Below are 20,284 nucleotides of genomic sequence, written 5' to 3' on the forward strand. Positions count from 1 at the left end.
TACGTGCCGCTCCCAAAACTAGATGTAGCCAAATGACTCCTGAAGTCTGTGAACTTTTACAAATGAGTACTGATACTAATAGCGACTTTGAAGAATTTCAGTATTCTGACTGAATTTCTTCCTGTTTAAGGTCTTCATGGTACTTCTGATTTGACATATATTGAAATATATGCTGTGTTAATAATATGGTTACAATATATGTCTGAAACCTTGACAATGTCTTTAAATTTCATTCAATACATTTTATCTCGTAGTAAATTTGTAGTTTGGGTTAAAGACTTTTGTCCCTTTAGATTATGGAAATTACACACTGTGCGGTGTCTGATGCTTGTTTTCGTAATTGTAAGCAAACTGTTAAGTCAGTAAAGAAATTTATTTTTATTTTGTTTTTGATTTCACTACCTATAATTTCTGTTTTAAATTTTATACAAATGTTTGAGACATCTGACATGGTAACTATGTTTCAGTTACCCCAAAATACGTTTTTTGTTTTCTTTTCTAAAACTAAGCCTTATATTGATTGTAGAATATAGACATTAGAGAAACAAATTCTGAATTGTTGCCTTAGTCAAGTAACCGTTGCATAAATACAACATTTAACTATATTTCTGACGTTTGTTTCACTTACCCCTTTCCAGGGGCAAGTGAAACAAAACCATAGTCTGAAAATATTGATTGTTTTCTCGCTTATGGTAAGACTAAAGAGCTGTTTGTCATAACTCCATGAATCATTGGCTAAAGGAGAGTACTGTGCAAGAAATGCAACTGAAATTGATCGTCGCATTACTGCGTCAGATGCCATTATGTTAAAATACAAGTAAAGTATGTTTCACTTACCCCACCTGACCCTATTGTTTTCTACTTTCTGAAATTCATTGTGTGCAAAGCGGCCACAACGTCGTGCCAAAATAAGAAACGTAGGGGAAGGTAGGGTAATTGAGAACGGCGGGTAATTGGGAACACGTTGATAAGTCCCACTTCCCCTCCCCGTATCCCGTCTCGCGGCTATTCGAGGTATGCTTCCCCAGCCCCTAAGTGCACAAGCAACAGTGGGAACTGGAGGATGCACGCATCTTGACACGGTGAGTCAAAATGTTTTTATTGCATTTTTGTTATAAATTTTGTGTTTCATACATTAGATGCAAATGTCATATTTGTGAGTACAATGACACCATATTTCGTAAGTTTATTTCATGGATAATCAGTTTTAAAATTTTACGTGTTATAGGATTCACTTAAAACGCTATCGAAGGTCGCGACCATTTTTATTCAAATTGTCGACTGCGGGTAATTGGGAACGGTGGGTGGCGGGTAATTGGGAACGAACAAATTTACAATTTGTTTTTATATTTTTATTACAATACATTTTTTTTAGATGAGGCGAGACGTTGATGCTGCCAGACTGAACCAGACACCACCAGTTCAAATATCAGATTCACATGACCACGATAAAGCTTTGGGCACATGTGCAATGCACTTCCAGAGAGACCAGCGAAGGTTACGTGTGTGATATGTGTCGCGAAAATATATTTTAGTTATTTATAACTGTTCTCTGTGCCATTTTTAACTACCCCATTTCTAATTACCACTTCTTAATACTGTTTTCATTTGCTCCACGGGCTGATCTCAATTACCCCATAGGGTGTCGGGTAAATAGGAACGGCAATGTTTTTTATTTTTGCTAATATTTCTAATAAAAAGTTGATTATTAAAAAATATTTTTTCTGTTATAAGCAGACAGATAAATAATGTTTAAGTTTTAATAAAAGTTGATTCCTTTTTTAAGAGAAAATACTGTGTTTTTTGCCTTTAAAGTTAAGTGTTCCCAATTACCCCACTTTCCCCTATGTGTGACGTAACCTCATAAACTACTGAACCGGTTTCGAAAATGTGCTTTTTGTTATATCAATCTGATGCCGATAGATATATCTTTTATACATAGTTTACTGAGTTCCGTACACAAATACTGAGCGCAGATTAGTATTTTATTTACTTAAACTATCAGTTACTAGGAAAGTAAATAAGGTTCTTATTTACCTGGGTTTAGTTGATTACACATGCTTACATAATAATAGTTATTTAGACTTTCTTTTGAGACATTATTTTTTTTATAATTTCACTCTAATACTACGGTGCGTAGGTGTCGCAGGTCTATTGTTACGTATTAGTATGTCATAACAACGAAATAATACATTTAAATAAAAACATTTACTCATCAAACGCTTCATTATTCTTTGTTATGTACCAAAAAACGTTGACCTATCAAGAGCGTAGAGTAACCTCTTTAAAGTTCGTGTGAATTGTTACCGCAGAGCGGCGGGGCGGCTCAGCTGTAATCGGTCAAGTCTTGCGTATGACTAATTACATTTACGCCGAGCCAACTAGAAACACATCGAAATTGAACTCTAACACTTTGAAATAAGAATGATAAGTTGCTTGAACGGTTGTAATTTTTAAGTTTGTGCGGGTGTTCACTGATTATACCGAGCCATTGGTAGTGGGTGCTTGTAAAAGTGCGGTGGTGTGTCGCGATACAGGACAATCTGTCTGTTTTTATTGATAAACATATGTAAATATTACATCTGATAAAGTTTTAGTGTCGCTGCGACACATGTGTTCGATTGCGCCATTTAAAAATAATTTTACCGACATTTTTATGTGAGAAACCTATTTTGTGAGTGACGAAATTAAAAAGATTTCAAACTAAGGAATTGAGATGACATGTTGGAAAGACAACAACAAGAAGGTAAATGAATAATTACAAACAAACATACAAAGAAACGAAGACGAACAAAGGAAAGATAAACAAAACAAAGAAAACAATTTGACGGAAGGTAAAACAATAATTGAGAAAGATGGACATCACTACAGCACGGGCGATATCCATGCTCACATTGGGCTTGGGAGCGTTCTTCTCAGGAATGTTACCAGCGTGTTTCTCAGAGGCAGCGAGACAGAGGCACCCACTCCTATTATCCTGCCTCCTCTGCTTCGGGGGAGGAGTCCTGCTATCAACCTCCTTGGTCCACATGCTCCCAGAGACCAGGGAACGGTTACCAAAGTACTCAGAACTGACGCTATGCATCGGTTTCTTTACTGTGTACCTGGTGGATGAGCTGTCTCATCTCTTCTATAGAAGTGAGAACCATGAGAGGCACAATCCTGTTGGTGAGCAGACGAGGTTGCTGCCAAGAGACCATGATGGAGAGATGAGGGAGAGAGAAGGAACTTCGGAGCTTTGTCATGTGAGCCATGCGGAGCCTTGTAATAGGAACTCCTCGAGTGTCGTGGGTTTGCTGTCTGCGTTGTTCGTCCATAGTGTGCTTGAAGGACTGGCTATTGGACTACAGGAAAGCGCTACACAGGTAAGATTGAGACCTTTACTAGTTACTCTTGTATTATTTTATCCTCTTTCGTCTTTCGATGTTATTTGAATCGTCGTTTTACTTAAATTGCTGTGGTATCTATTTGAAATTATAAATGCAAAAAATTACGTCGTGTATCGTTATATTATTAGGATGTAGGTAAGTCTTCTTTTACTTTGACATTGACAATCGTAATGACATCAAACTCTTAAATTCTTAATTTTATCTATACTCTTTTAAACAAACTCTTCAAAGTTTGTAGATAATAATTCGACTGAGTTAGGAATCGAACCCACGCCTTTTGAGTCATGACTTTAAACGACTTTAAAGAAAAATATAATAGGATTTATACAATATGAAGGGTTTATTCTTTTGTTTTAATGACTCAGAACAATTACAACCAAAGTTCACGGGCAGTCTGCTATGTTGATAAACATTTCGGTCTATATTAGGTCACTCTCTCAATGACTCATCCCATTCTGGGAGCAATATTAAGTGACAAATGCAAACTAGAATCTATTACGTTAGAACAGGGTTTAATTTTGAAATATCACTCATATTTTCCTGTTACATCACATTTGCAGAATATCGTTATTTCTCTGTTCATTTTAAGATGTCTAATGAACATTTTATTGCTTATTTTAATTAAAAATGTTAATGTAATAAGGTTCAATTTCGCATATCACCATGGTAATTATATTTTATAGCCATGCTCAAAACATTAGCAGTAGGTAAGCCGTTGTTATGATATGCTTCAGACAACATGTTTAAACGTGGTGTCACGCCATTTTAAAAATGAAATCTATAACATACGGGTTTTTAAAATGAGGAAAATATGTACAAGATTCTGTTGCTTTGGACAAAACTTTCACGACAATTATCGTGTTAAATGTTGATGCGTATTATTTTAGTATGCCCAACGGATTAACCAACACACTATCTATATCTAATATATAAAATTTCCATGTTACAATGTTAGTTACCGTACTCCTCCGAAACGGCTTTACCGATTTTTACCAATTTTTTTATGCGTATTCAGTAGGTTTGAGAATCGGCTACTATCTATTTTCCATACCCTTAAGTGATAAGGGTTACATATATTAGACTAGAAATAATTTATAAGGCAAAACAACGTTTGCCAGGTCAGCTAGTTTGTATATATTGTATAAAAATCAATTGTTGTTAGTTAGTCTCGCTAAAACTCGAGAACGGTTGGACAGATCTGGCAAATTGTTTTGTCTCGAATTATTTGTGGAAGTTTAAAAGGTGAGAAATAACATGTTTGAGGTGGCACGAAGTTTGTCAGCTAGTATGAAATGAAAATATATTTTGATTGCCAAATTATATTCAAATCGGTTCAAGTGCAAGTTTCAATTCGTTTGCTTCGCAATGGATTCGTCAATTTAAAGCGCAAAATATACAAAATGTCCGATATAAAGTGAAGTATTAGGTACAATGCAATGTAGTAATGTATTGACCTCTCCAGACTCTGATAGCATAATTTAAAAATAAACTGTATCCTTCCTTCATTTACTGATAAATGCTTAAACATTGGCAGAGAAATAAATACTGGTATAAAATACTAAGCTTCTAGACTATGGGTTTAGCAAACCATAGTCTGCTGCCAAGACTATGGTTAGCTGTGGACTACTAAGCCGGTATACCAGGGCTCCGGCTCGAAAAGCAGAGTAGAAACGGGGTGGTTTTCAGTCGGTAAGAACTACCGGCGGGAGAAGTCATTGGACGATTTTCCCCCTCAAAAAAGACTATGGGTCTCCTCTACCTATATAGATGTAAGGGTTTAGTCATAATATCAACGTTTGGCAGGATTGGTGTTTAAAATGTTTAGTTTTTTGCGTTGCTGATCAGTGACCCGTCTCTGCCAAATGTATGTTATCCTGTCGTCACCACATGATTAAAACAACAAGCCTACATGTGTTAAAGATTGTTTCCGAGCAACCATTCGATAAACGTTCATTATTATTTTATGTTTGCATAAAACAGTAAAGAGCTCTTAGTGATTAAATTGGAAATAGGGTAGACGACTAATTTTTATTTTAATGTCCGTCTTGTAGATTAATTTAAAACATTAGACATGCGTTATTTATTTTCTTACGGAAACAAATACTTTGAAAGATATATTGATTTGATACATCGCGTGACGTCACTTTTAGTTTTATACTTAGAAATGACGTATTTGCTCCCACTCCTAAACTTTGGCTCATTTTATCTAAGTATTGACAAAATAAAAAAATACGTGTCTAACACTTTTCATTACGTACATAACTAAATAGATTTTTAATTTTCATACCCCGTCATCATCCCTATTCATTTTGAGACTATCTTTGCATTAACAACGCAATCTCAAACACTATGAATCTACAAATGCGATCGATAATAAGAAGTCCGAAATAAATAATATAAAAGTTGGTTATAAAATGCTTCACAGCAGACACTAACAAAGGAAGTTTGTATATAAGCTTATCTTTATTCTATAAATACCAGTGACCCGTGGGCCCGTGGGTTTAAAGGTGAGCTCTCGAGTGAAAGGGACGTGGCCACACCTTTAGAGAACTGTTGCAAAGGTATCAGGGCCAAGGAACATAGGAGGAGCATTTGATTTTAGTTAGTCAGGTAAATCTGACGACTGATGACTACATCAATGGTCATGAGGTTGGTTACTGAATGGGCCTAAAAAATATTAGATTTGGAACTGACTGAATATTTTCAAAAAGCTAAATATTAAGATTTGACTTTTTGAATGTTCATTACCTATTGTCACGGAGTCGTGAATTTTACCCAGAGCTCGGAATAACCTCAGTGTGACAATGGACTTACTCAACCCTGTGTTAATAGGTAGACTACTCAACTTTCCAAAAATTACTTACTATTCCACCAGCATAATTCTTAATGTACGAGTCTATCCCATCGAAAAATATTTGTAATAAACTTTGGCATATTTATACAAAATTAAAATTTCGGCCGTCAATGCACTGATACATGACTGCAACCGGTTTATCGTGTGCGATTTCGTCCGGACAAATAAATAATGCAAAAACTACTTTTTGCTTTTCTTATTTTGTGTCTTTAAGGTTACCTTTGCAAAGTACCTAACCTAAATGAACAAAGAGTCACGTGGTGTATAAAAACGAAAAAATAAATACAGACTGAAGTATCTGAAATGCTTTGTTGCTTAGGTGAAATGACAACTGCTGAGGAATAGCCGTTTTCATTTTTTTTTTGATGGGGGAAAATCATCCAATGACTTCTCCGGAGTGTCAAACTTTTACTGACTAAAAACCACCCCGTTCCTTCTCCTGCTTTGAGCCGGAGCCCCGGTAACTTGTTACGTTATCCGCAGCTCTGAGGAAGAGGCCTTAGGTTCGAACCTTGAAGCAAACAATCTAGCTGTCTACTAATTTAGTTGCAGAACTATGGAGGAATTAGGTACCTTTCGGACACTTACATGTAAATAAATAATTAGTCGCCATTGCCACATTATTTACTATCTATACAAACACATAGGTACGACAATTTTATTATAATTCCTTATCATGTAATTATATGTATATCTACAACTACATACTATTATTATTTAGTCTTTAATTTAGTCTGGTAGGTTTCCTTAGGAGCCTTATCATGTGACCTACATTCTGTGATACAATCCTCTTATGATAAGCGATACCACCTCCGTTACGAGTGTGAATCGTTATTCCGTTACCAGTATTGATAAAGTACAATGAATAGCCTTATACATTGCAATTTGCATCTGCCAAGTACGGAGATTAGTAAATCCCCTCTTATGTAGACGAGGGTCATAGTCTGGCAGTAAGCTGTTTCGGACTGTTGATAATAAACTGCTTTGCTTTGCTTTGCATTAAATAAAATTAATAGCTTCAGCACATCATATACCACTGAGTTCAATCTTCGACTTTCCGCTTGCAATTTGCGAACCAGGAATCGAATCTGAGACGCTTTTAAGATCATCATTCACGAGTCTGGTATTTACTTAGTAGGACTATTTGTTAAACTACCTGATGAAAATAAAAGTAGCCAAGTTCGTTCTTAGTAGGTATATCAGCTACTTTCTAATTAAAGTCCAATCAAAATCGGTTCAGATATTTCAGAGATAAGCCAGAACAAACATACAGACAGACAATAATTGTAAAAAATATTTTTTTCGTGTAGTTAGGTACACAGTACATACATACGTTCACATGCATGTAGAAAAAGGTTTTTTGACATTACAAACAAACCTTAATTTTATTTATTAGTCTAGATAATTTTCAAGTATGTATATTATTGACTAGATTTTGTAAAATTCCTATCAGTATCAAGGCAAGGCATGTACTTGGTACTTGATTTTCAAAGTAATTGACAAATCATTATTACATTGTTATCATTTCGTGCAATTGTGTAATAAATACAATTAACACATACGAGTAGTCATGTGATATTTTCCTTGTCAATATACATAATAAAGGTCGCTTACAATGTTAAATAACTATCTTACGCACATAAGTTAATATATAATAGTAATAAATTACAATACATACCATAATTTAAGGAATATTAAATTAATTAAATCAATCTATTATTAAACTCATAATCCTATGTTTTATTCATTGCAAAATCTATGCTAAATAACTACTCTTAAAGTCAAAAATTATAAAAAAATGTGAATTAATGAGGTATTTGATTTAAATTAATTGATTTTTGAGGAAGGAAAATCGGGCTTACCTACGTAGGTTGATTTTTATCACATTTAGAATCAGTTTTAGACCTATAAAAACCTAAAATATGACGATAATAATAAATTAAGCTAAAACAGGTCATAGGAATTTATTTGAATAAGTAGGTACTAACGAGTTTAGTTGTATCTGGACTGAGGTGGAATAAAAAATGAATTAAGTGGATTAAACCAATTAAAACCTGCTAAAAGTGAGTTGAGTGTATTTAATTTTACTGACTGAGTGACTGACTTACAGACAGACAACGTACAGCCGAAACTATTTGACCTTTTTTTTGAAGGGGAATATCATCCAATGACTTCTTTCGCCTTGGGTGAGACGCGAGGGAGTGACAGATTTTTTCTGATTAGGTAGATTTCCCATTGTTTTTCGTAAAAAGGACACAAAAACAAAATAATTTCTACTTAAAGGACCCGTGTGAAACCGGAACGAGTAACGATAGTCTAATAATAATTATGCGAATAAAATAACGATAGTTTTGCCCTTGACTTTAATCTATAAGACCTTTTCAAATTGGGAGAATGAATTTCGAGGCCATCGATACATTAGTTGCATTGTATTACGTATAGTGTCTCTATTGTTTAGTAGTTGAAAGTATTGGCGATGGAAGGTACTCTTTCCGATTCTGGATTGAGCCAGAGCCTTTTTTTGAGAGGGAAAAAATATCAAGTGTCTTCTCTCGCCTTGGGTGAGGCGAGAGGGTGTGTCAGTGTCTTACTGACTAAAAATCACACCGTTCTTACTCTTGCTTTTCGAACCGGAGCCCCGGTAATCCGTTTGGTAGTCCGCAGCTCCCGGTTGAGTTTGAGCCTGATGCTTACATGCCTCATCCAGGGATGAAATCTAGGACATGGGAATATAAGATTCTTTAAAGCGTCACCCTTAATTCTTCAGCATCGAACACATTTAAGATTTAAAATTAAAAGTGTTACAATAGATAGGTATAGTATTTGAATCTCAAGGAAAACTCTAACTTTTGCCTTTTAGAAATAGATACTGGGTTTATCTACGAGGAAAAAGAACTAAGTACTGCGTAGATGCAGACCTACATTTAATGCATCAGTTTTTACTGACAGGGGAGAACCTTCTAAAGGTATCTAGTTTTGTTTTGGAAAAATCCAATGCAGTGTGGGATTTTTACCTTACTAAAACCACTCCGGTAGCCACCCTCAGAACCTGTAGGAGGCACCGGGTCCTCAATATTCTAATTTGAATGAATCTACATAATTTATTCAGGATAATTCTTATTTTTCTGAGACATATTTCAAAACTATCATTTTCGTTTTTATTTTTTAGTAATAGGTATTACTTTTATCACAACTGCGCCGTTTCGAGTGCATTTTTATCTCAGTCATTATGTCATGCCGATTATGTTTCCTACTAATTGGGCTAGGTTGCATATTGTCCAAGGTCAGTATACCTAGATTAAGATAGAGAGAGATAAGACAAGAAAATAAATGCTCTTCATTTACTACATAATAAACGTTTATCATAAAATAGGAAAAGTAATTCAAGGCTGTCAGTGCACTTGTAACTTTGGTACCTAATTTCACTGTTGTACGGTCCAACCTATCTATGAGCGGCGTTGATCATTTACCAGTAGATAAGTTAGTCATCTTCTGCACATTAGTTTCATGTTTTATATAAAAATACTATTAAATCTACATCGACGCTAAAAAATAAAATTGGAGTGTCCGTTTGTAAAATTGGAATAACCGCTTATTACTACATAAGCGGTTATTTCATAGGATACATACCCTAAAATAACATTTTTTTAAACTTTTGTCTGTCAGTCCGTCTGTATCTTTGTCCTGGTCAGAAGTCATTATTCTACGCGGACAAAGTCACGGACAATAACAAGTTTCAATAATTTCATAACATTCTTAAATAAGTTTGCACTGTGTAATTGACTGCTGAACTTCTAGGTAGGTAAAATAGAGACCTGTTTATATTATTTACCTATTTAGTACTTAGGTACCTTAAAAATAAAATGAAAACAATAAGACAGATACTTAATGCAACATCGAGTTTAATATCAACACTTCGGGGAGTCACAGCCACAGTGAGTCACAGCCATCAAAATTAAAATTGCAGATGTAGTTTTTCCTGCAAAATGCAAATATGTTTATCCCCTGATGTTCAACTGGGTGTGCTTTCATAATTGTTACACTGATAACATCTACGGTATTTGTTAGTCGTGCACTGTTGCCGACATTGTAGGTACAATCAAGGGACACGAAGGGGGGTATTCCACATTGGGCATCGGTTTAAATTGTACCCAAGCTAATGGCAGCGGAGATGTTCCATTAGATGAATGATATATTAAATACACTCTACAGATCATATTTGATATTATTTAATATGCTGAGAAACGTAAACTTCCCAACACTAGTATCTGCTTATGCCCAGAGCTGCGGACAACCGGAGCTGCGGACAACGTAAAAGGTTACCGGGGCTCTGTAAGAGTCTAACTCCCTCCCGCCTCACCCAAGGCGGGAGATGTAATCGGATGATTTTACCCACTGACCAAAAAAAGTATCTGCTTATGCGCAGGTGTCATATGTGAAATAAAATATACAATTAAAAATAAAAAATATTCCATAAATGAAATAACCTACGAAAAATACCTATGGGTGCCCAATGTGGAACATCTGTGGTGCCATCAGCTTGCCCAATGTGGAATACCTCCACGAATGCAGTTGCATTGCGATTGTAGTACAGCTTGACGTTTGTAAAGAAATAGACTAGTCATCATGTGTTTAGTATACATGAATACACACTAGTGTGTAGTGTTTGTCATCAATGTGTACTAACACAATGATGCAGTCTTTTTCTTTAAAAACGTCAATGCGTTGTTGCACTGTTAGTGCATTTTTGTTCCCTGACTGTACATAGGCAACTTGTGTAGTTTGTGAGTAGTGTGTGAAAATGTTAAACATTAACTAGTCTTCTATTAACTAATGGGTGCACGGTTGGTGCTGTGGCGCGACAGCCGGCTGCGTGCAGAGTGGATCGATTCTACTTCGACGCACGAAGCAACTCTTTGTGTGAAGAATTTTTGCTTCGGTATGTGAACTAGTACGTTTCTAAAAGCACGCACGACTAAGGAGAAAATCCTAAATAATATTGGAAAAATAATAAATCGTCCATACAATTAATGAAAGTACCTTTTCCATTAAAATTCAAAATATTAAAACGTTGTCGTAACCATTTATTTTTGAATGAGGAAGCAATACATCATTTTAGTAATGATCAATTTAACATACCTATTTTTTCAATGAATTCGCTATCTGGGCTCCAAATACAGTTTTCGATAGATAAAGAATCTAAATTAAAATCAAGTTAGGTATTTATATCTCGATTATTTTATCGCAGGCAAAACCAGAGATGTACAAATTAATTCAAACTGAATTGAGGAAAATGTTTAACAAAACCGCCTGGTGTTTGTAGGTAGATACACGGAATCTGTATTCCATGGGTAGATAGACTAGGAAGGTATTTAGGTATGTAAATAATTATGAATATAATTATGTATGTAGTTGCTAGCTAATTTACCTATCTAGTTCAGTCATTACTTAGCTGTTAGAAAAGAAAATCTGTCTTATTTATAAGTATTAAAACTAACAGGGTCATTAGTAATATCATTAGAACTTAAACCGGGATATTTACCATGTTTAGGTATTTGTTTTTATGAGTTTCCGATATTTCGGCACTGTAACTCATAACAACAAATAAACATGGTAAATATCCCGGTTTATGTTCTAATGATATCTGTCTTATTTACCTATTTCTTTTTTTAAAAGAAGCCAATGGTATTTATCATGTTAGTATGCAGATTCAGAAACCTGGATATTTTCTTTATACTGTAGCTATTTCTGTTAACCTGGGAAAACTCAGTAGGGAAAACCGTAGACATATTTTTAAATTTTTTGCGTGTGCGGCGCTGATTGCTTACCATTAGGTGATCGTGTGCCCATTTGCCGAAAATATCATCAATTATGTTTTATACTTTTATCCATAAAATAACAGGTTATAAGTAGGTATAATTAATTTTCAAAATTCAATCTTCTTATTTCTTTTTTAAAAACGTTGCCCCACACTCGGATTTTCTCCTGTGTCGTGGGTGCGTTTACAAACATACAAGTTCAGACCCAGCACAACAATTTGTGGATCACACAAAGAGTTGCTCCGTGCGGGAATCGAACGCGCTACACGTTGCACGGCAGCCAGTTGCCCAGCCGCCGCACCAATCGTGCAGTCAAGTTATTATCTCACGAGATCTTCCTTGAGCGCCCTAATCTCGCGAGATTTGTATTCCCTACTTCAAACATTTTAATTGATTATGAGAAAACCTGGTCTTATAATTTCTAATTATAAGTTTGACCACTCTTCACTTTTCACCACCACTTTTCACCAAGAGTGGTGATTAATGCTCAAACCTTCTCCGTGTGAGAAGAGGCTTCGGTCAGCAGTGGCCACTTACCTATGTGGCTGTTGATGTATGTATGTATGATGTAAACATTTTAATTTCCTATTTCCAGGTGCTTCTCCTGTTAGCAGCGGTGAGTTCTCACAAGTTCGTGGTTGGCTTTTGTTTGGGTGCAGAACTTTGTGAGAATTTCCCGAATCGGGCTTGTGCACACATCATGTGCATCGCACTCTTCAGTGCGGGATCTGTCGCTGGAATCGGGATAGGTGCGGGATTGGAGTCTGTCAACTCACTGAAGGATTCCATTGCTGTGCCGGTTATGCAGGTACTTTTAAGTTTTTAATTTATAGTTTAACCCGTAGTTTGCCGGGTGCGCAGATCTACGCGAGACGCAGTGAGTTTTCTATTGTGTCTCATTTACCAGCATAGGTACTAGGGGTGATGCATTGTATCTGCGATTTTTTATTTCTACACTCATCCAATATTTTGCGTAAAATACTTTAACAAAGAATCAAGTTTAGGTTAATCTTAATTATAAAAATCTGTCTTTAGGTAATAGTGGGTAATTTCACATTATTTATAAGTAAGAGTAGGTTGGTAACAAATATCTACGATACGACTGACGACAGAAGTTATTTATAAAGAAAATTAATCATTTGTGAGACACTATTTTATTTTGCATGATTATAAGATTCTTAATTTTGGAGGTAGATAGGTTTGAGAAAAAACGTAAAAATAGTAGAACTAACGCCATCTAGTAACAAAACTTTGTAATGAATTGCAGGGCTTGGCAGCTGGTACGCTACTGTACGTCACAGTAAGTGAAGTCCTTCCCCGCGAGAGGGCGCGCTGGCATGAACGCAAGAGGAGCGCAGGATTATTACAGTACCTTTCCGTTGGACTTGGTTTTGGTTTGATGTATTTGACAACAGTATATTTGGGTGAGTTAATTTTATTTAAATTATAGTAGCTGGCTATGATAGTATTATTCAACGACATACTTGCAACAGCGCCATCTGTTATCGAATAGCAAAACTAAATGTTTATATTGAATATAAAATATAGAAATACCTATAATGTTTAACTGTTTATTAATATACAATTTTCTTCATTTTCAGATCATGACGCTGCATAAATACGATAGTGAATGATAAATGAGCGACGTGTGACGTTTAGTACTTATTTGTACTGGAATTATTGCGTTTTTAATGAAGACTTGTATTTTTATGTTTGTAAGAGCAGTTAATTAGTTATAATAAGGTCCACAATATTATTAATATTAAATTGGAATAGATAAGACTCTGTGTCATCCCTAACTGGGTTAGGGAACGACCGGGAAATAGTAGGAATGTTTATGATTATAATAATAATTTGATTCCTATAAGGATAATTCGAATATAAGATGACAATAAAAGAATTTTTGCTATTTCAGATTTTTATTTTATTTAAAGTTTTGTTTTTGATGTCAACAATAAAATAACGTATAGCTGTTGTGATGATGGATAACATTGTTATAGTAGTTTGCATGATTTGTAATTACTTAATTAAATACTTTACAGGTATACCAACTATGACACATTGCACTTGGATATTATTATTTCGTTATTACATAGGTTTCGTTGATGAAAGCATCTCGATGGTAAGTACATTGAATGTCAACTGGTAATAGAATTATAATACATGCATTAATATCTTTACTTATTATTCAGTAACTCAATAAAACATTTTATTGACTTACTTTATTAAAATTAATTAAACATGGCACTGTTCTGCGTAATGTTAGACAAGTATGTGGATACAGCGACATCTAGCAGTAAACGCACAAATTAATTTGTTGTCACTACTCGTCAAGAGATGGCGCTGCATGTTTGTATTAAATTTTATTGTCGATGGATAGCGTTATCTTATTATAAAAATATTCTCTCGTTCTGTTATTACACATCTAAATGCACAAAATAATCTCAGTCCACAATACTATTGCGTTATTTATATACATCAATTATATTTTATGGAAGCGATTTCTACGTACAAACTAACATTCATACTGTATATCGGAATACCTCGTATTAAACAGTATAAATAGAATGAAATTAATCCTTAAAAATATAACTACATTTTTAAATACAATAAAAGTATTACAAAATAGAAAATAATACAGATCTTTGACTCGACGCACTTATGTCTAAGAAGTAAGTACTGTTACAAATAATAACAAAAAAATTATAAATTGTTAACTTTGAATAAATATTCTTAATTTTAAAAGGGAAGAGAGCATTATAATCAGTGGAACGACTTTATCTGGCAATGATTCTCGTGTGAAACAATAATTTGTAGTTTGCTGAAGCTTTAGACAAAACCTAGAAGCATTGGCTTGGAAAGGGTAAAATAAGAAATATGAAAAAAAAATGTGGGAACTATCGGTAAAGTTATTAATAATGAATTATATAGTATCTGAATCTAATATCAAGGCAATGGATCAGTAGAAGACAAAAGATATTCGGCAAATTAATATAAAATTCTTTAGATTTACCTATCGTGCTCATTTATCGATAAAATGGTAGCTACTACCATTAAAGGAATTGTTTCGCAAGAGAATCATTGTGACTCCACTACGGCTTATTGAACGTGTAGAAGTGATCACAGACTGCTCTTTACTGTTATTTACAACGAAATATATGTATCACGTACTATAAACGAAGAAATACTAATGAAAGACAATCATAAAGGGAACCTAGAAATGCTAGATATTATAGAGCTATGGATGGCATTTTAAAACAATTAATTACCTAATAGATTTGTAAAGGATTGCTTCAACAGCAAAGTTGTGAAACGGTACGATACTGATATGCTCGACATCTGGATGAATACTAGCTTGCAATCCGATTCCAACACATTACTTGGGAAATGGCCAAGCTTCGGAAATCCAAGCTCAGTGAACTACTAGTCCATCGACCATTCTGTTATTGGTGTCGTTCGCAGTACGTGGTACATACAAGACGTTGCTTTTTAACTTAAAATTAATTGAAGTGTAGCGGCAGCGCAGTGAAGTCCTATTACATCTATGCACCTCGATCAACCGGTAACTATTACATTATCATGTAGTTTGTAAGCGAGTGTCACACGAATATCATTTTGTATGAATATTAAAGAGTCGGACATGGTAATAACACCACCTCGGTTACATTATTCAACATTACTAAACTTGTGATGATTTCAAACGAATAGTTCAAGATTTTGATCATTGAAGTTGAACGATTCGTGTGACATTAGTCTTTACATTCAATACTTAACATACAGATAACGCATTGGAATCAAAATTTCAACAATTCCCAGAACATAGTGAACTATTTAAATCTAAGGCACTAAAAGGCACTTTAATTTCATAAGATCGAGACTAACTAACGGACTACAACAAGAAGCGTAATATAGACGAAAAATAAAATAAATACATTGATACATCGACCGACAGCAGAGTACCGCTCAAGTGTGCACTTGAAGTAGGTAACGAGAAACCATCCGCAGCTCGCAGCGCGACGCTACAAACCGCCCGGCCGCTGCTCTGTACACGACACTGTTCCGAACCGAAGAGAAAACATCAGAAAAGGTATCTTTGTAAACGTAATACTAAGGGACGATCCCAAATTTGTTCAAAGTCACGAATTCACTAGCACTGAGCCCGGAATCAGGTCTCGTCGTCCTCCACCACTCTCCTATTCCTCTTCCTCTGCTTGTGTCTTCTGCGGGCGGGTTTATTTGTTTTGGGTTTAATTTGGCACTCACAACCGGCGCGCACTCGCACATAGTCCATAGACCAGCCGCCGGAGCCCGGCACGGAGAAGTGGCCCTCGGTCCGCGGCTGCGGCGTCTCCGTCGCGGCCGAGTGCAGGTACCGCACGAGGGCGTACGAATACGAGTACTTCTGGATGCACCTCGATTCGTTGTACAGTCGCGCGTCGACGAAGCGGCACGGCTTGTCGACCACGTTGGGGGCGCACGACACCTCGAACAGCCTCTGTTGGTTCTCCCCGTCCTCGTACAGCTCCACGTAGAGACCGGTGGGGGTGCGCCCCCCCTTCTTGGTGACCATCTCGAGGACGGAGGGGCAACACTGCACGCCGTCCTTCTGGTTGCCCTCGCGCCGGAGTATGGACTGCATGTCGCGCCAGTGCGAGCGCTTCCACGCCGCTGCCGCAGTCATGTCGAAATCCTCGTCCGTCCTGGAAGACCAAACATGGAACTATCAGTAAAATGGATAAGAAATCAGATGTATTGTAGAGTCTAGTATTGGATAGATTCATAATATCTATAGTTAGATCAGTTGTAATGTTTGCCCAGGCAATACTGGTTCCAGTCAATAAAACAAATACAAGTGACAACTAGAAATACGTTGCGGATAGACGGTGCAGTTACCAGGCAAACATGAAATAGGTGAAGGTGGTACTTACACGACGCGGTGCGAGTAGTGAGGCTGTGGCGCGCGGCGCACGCGGCTCACGTTGGCTATCATGTCGCCCGCGTCCGCCACTGCACCACACAGCACCTGCGCAAAAGCAAATACAAATTAATATAGGAATAGAGTAACAACATAATATACTAGACGTCTTACAAATAATGATAAACATTTTAACGTCAACCCAATCAAATTTAATCCTATTTCTTAAGATAGATCTTCAAAGTTCAAGCTGAAACATAGAAAACTTTACTTAACAGTGTCTAAATCTGCAGACCTATATGGGAAAAGTATGAATCTGACATATCTATTTGCCATCCTGTTTGTTAACGAGTATTAAGGAGATGTCTATCACTATAAAAATAGACTTAAGTAGGCAAATAACAGGTAAATACATCCTGTTTCACATTATTTGATATATTGACAAAATATTCCTAATATCAATCTAAGCTTTGTACTTCAGGAAGTATTAAAAAGATTACATTTTAGCCACAACACCTGAATGGAAACACCCACTACATCGAATACTAGATAGGTACCTATGTAAACGTATTAAGGAATTTTGAATCGGATACAAGAATTAAGAATACTAAGAAATGGTAATTCATTATTAAAGATTTTGCAGAGATAACTAATAAAAGAATTCGTTAATAATATAATCAGATAATATTAATATGCTCAATATTTAGATAACATTCCAAAACCTTGTTTTAGGAAATGATTTATCGTTAATTTTATCAGTTAAGTTCAATTTTAGTGTTGACTATCTATTTTATGAGTTTTGTAATCATTGTTGACACGATTTGTTATCAAAGATGTGCGACTAATTTTTAGGATAAGTTGTGTTAGTCATCTTTAAGTTATGCTCAAAATCTGTCGCCGTCTTTTTCAAAAGCCACTTCAATATCAAATACTGACATGGTCATAACACTAGTATTAGAACTCGAAATGGGATATTTACCATGTTTTTCTATTTCTATGAGTTTCCGATATTTCGGCACTATTGCAATAAAGGACATGCAGCTATTGTATTGTAAACGAGGCAACTTTTAAGCAATGCCAATGATCTCTATCAGAAGAAGGATAAAGAGGCAACAAGATCAAAATTCCATTTCAGCAGAATCACGAAAATACTTTACTACAATCTACATAGAACAAAACATAATATACCAAAGAGAGTACAAGATAGAAGTACATTTGAGACGCTGTAAAGACATAATTCACATGCCGAGCATTTGTAGACATCATATTTAACAACAGCTGTCACAATTTCAGTCCACTGTATCATTATTATGAAACAACAGTTCCTACGAAGCATTACAATATTATTTTCACACCTCTACCGTGAGCTGTCGATGGAATATCGACTTTGTTCAAAGGTGAAAGGATTGGATTTTGAATAATTGTTAGCTGTAGAAATTGAAATGCTACGTGGTTTTGAAATAGGAATCGGGAGTTGACGATGGTTGTAGACATTTCTGTCGGTTAACTAAAGCCTGGCTGACTTCAGTAAATTGAGTCCCTCTGTGGCTCAGAAACTATTACATATATACTATACCTTTTGCCCATTAATGTAGGTGAGTAAATAGTGATTTTAGCTAATTTAGTAAGACAATAATTGCTGTTGATTGTTTTCAAAACAAAACCATTAATTGATACATATTAAAAAAGGCAAAATGATTTATTTAAAAACATATATTAAATAAAACTCATGAGAGAGACAACAGACAATTTTGAATTACCAACTATGCCCGATTCTAAAATCAAACTGAAAAGGTAATAGTTTGTCTTAACTTTTCTTTATTAAGGAATAAATGATCATTAATCATCATATTTTATCATTTAAATCTGTAATTATTTCCATGTCCATATCGCGGTTTCCCATAACTCTTCGTTTCATCAATATCTCCATGCTGCTAAACATAAATTGACCCATTTCTATCAATCTAAAGAAATTTACCACGAATCCAACATGCAATGGGTAATTGGGGCGACGACTAATAAACTTTACAATTTTAATTCATTAGAATTAATTTTATTTGACATTTCTTGTTAGATTTGCTTTCTTGTTTAGCTTTTGGGAACAGTGTTGCAAAATTAGTTTAGGGAAATCAGTTGTCATACGAAAATTATCTTTCATATGTAATTAGGATTTATTCAAAATATGTATTAGTTCACCCACAAGCGAATGACAAATGAAACATTTATTTCAAGACACATTGAAAAAAGAAATCAGTTACACAAAACTAACCTCAATTTATTAATTAAACTCAAACCACTAGACTACGTAATTCACAATCATATAGGTACACAAACATTAGGCCAACGAAGCAAGCAATTGAACAGATAAAGACGCAAGTTTATCTCCAAATCTATTTGTATGCAAATATTGGTAACAAGTTGGTGACCGCGGTCCAATTCCCAAAATATCTTGTTCACACATCGGAGTTTACGTAGACAGGTGTTTCTGCATGGTCATTGGTATTTAACACATGTTTGACCCACATGCCCAACCTGGTACATTGACAATTACATTTGTATGAAATCTATTTATGCTATCGAGTACCGATATTTTAGTAGGGCTGTGTCTCCGTACTAAACTTGCCTATCTTTCTATTAAAATTTTTGAGGGTTTTGTCAATAATTAGTAGTATCAACTAATGGTATGATGATCATGTTGCCATCATTATTTCTTTCATTTCATCAAACGTGTCTCTAATAGAACAGCAATATGTTTGTATAATATAATCAAAACTAGGGTTGAGATGGTTAGTATGGTTTTAGTTACAAACTAAAATCAATGCTAGCGCATTTAAAATAACTTGAAAGGAAGTATTCACTCAAAGGTCAGCCAAAACTAAATAAAATAACTGCCAGCCCTATATAACAGTAGCAATTTACAAGTGTAATCGTTTAATTTACACATGTTTTTACAATTCTAGTCAGAGCGAAGTATTCGTATAAAACTACTAACAAGTAGACTTGTCTCATACCTACAGTAAATATAATATAAGGATCGAAATCGAAATATCAAAGAAAAGTAATCCGTTAATAATTTCCAAGACAATTTTTTGGAAAACGTCTTTGAAAGTGATAATTATTATAAAGCAGATAAGATTGTCGTAAGAAGCCGTAATAAGCTAAAAGCAGGCAATCTTTGATATAAATTCCATTCCAAATATGATGAAATTCAACAATGAGCAAGTCATGATGAGCCAACTAATGATTTAATAGACCACACTGATAATAGCAACAGTAGCTGGGCTTGTAGCTCTACTATCTACTATTT

At 35.3% G+C, this 20,284-nt stretch overlaps 2 protein-coding genes across 4 annotated transcripts in view; one reads left to right on the forward strand and one right to left on the reverse strand.

Moving 5' to 3' along the window:
- The first annotated feature begins 2,480 nt into the window (after positions 1-2,480).
- On the forward strand, positions 2,481-13,971 carry LOC118273924 (zinc transporter ZIP3). The gene is made up of 4 exons (XM_035591136.2): positions 2,481-3,365; positions 12,658-12,870; positions 13,330-13,486; positions 13,664-13,971. The coding sequence occupies exons 1-4, from the start codon at positions 2,856-2,858 to the stop codon at positions 13,678-13,680; spliced, it is 897 nt and encodes a 298-aa protein (XP_035447029.2). The 5' UTR covers positions 2,481-2,855; the 3' UTR covers positions 13,681-13,971.
- An 847-nt stretch (positions 13,972-14,818) lies between these two features.
- LOC118273925 (uncharacterized) overlaps positions 14,819-20,284 on the reverse strand; it is a 198,008-nt gene continuing 192,542 nt past the window's right edge. For all 3 annotated transcript variants that reach the window (XM_035591138.2, XM_035591139.2, XM_035591137.2), the window contains 2 exons: positions 16,991-17,085; positions 14,819-16,762 (listed from right to left, as the gene is read on the reverse strand). In XM_035591138.2, coding sequence (XP_035447031.1) covers positions 16,228-16,762; positions 16,991-17,085 — 630 coding nt within the window. In that variant the 3' untranslated portion in view covers positions 14,819-16,227. The remainder of the gene's footprint in view (positions 16,763-16,990; positions 17,086-20,284) is intronic.

The sequence above is a fragment of the Spodoptera frugiperda genome, chromosome 3 (genome assembly GCF_023101765.2).
Source record: "Spodoptera frugiperda isolate SF20-4 chromosome 3, AGI-APGP_CSIRO_Sfru_2.0, whole genome shotgun sequence".
Lineage (NCBI taxonomy): Eukaryota > Metazoa > Arthropoda > Insecta > Lepidoptera > Noctuidae > Spodoptera > Spodoptera frugiperda.

Excerpts from the sequence above, each read along its gene's own strand:
- LOC118273924 (XM_035591136.2), top strand. The coding sequence starts at position 2,856 with ATGGACATCACTACAGCACGGGCGATATCCATGCTCACATTGGGCTTG. Across the intron at positions 3,366-12,657 it reads TACAGGAAAGCGCTACACAG|GTGCTTCTCCTGTTAGCAGC; the intron begins GTAAGATTGAGA and ends TCCTATTTCCAG. Across the intron at positions 12,871-13,329 it reads TTGCTGTGCCGGTTATGCAG|GGCTTGGCAGCTGGTACGCT; the intron begins GTACTTTTAAGT and ends AATGAATTGCAG.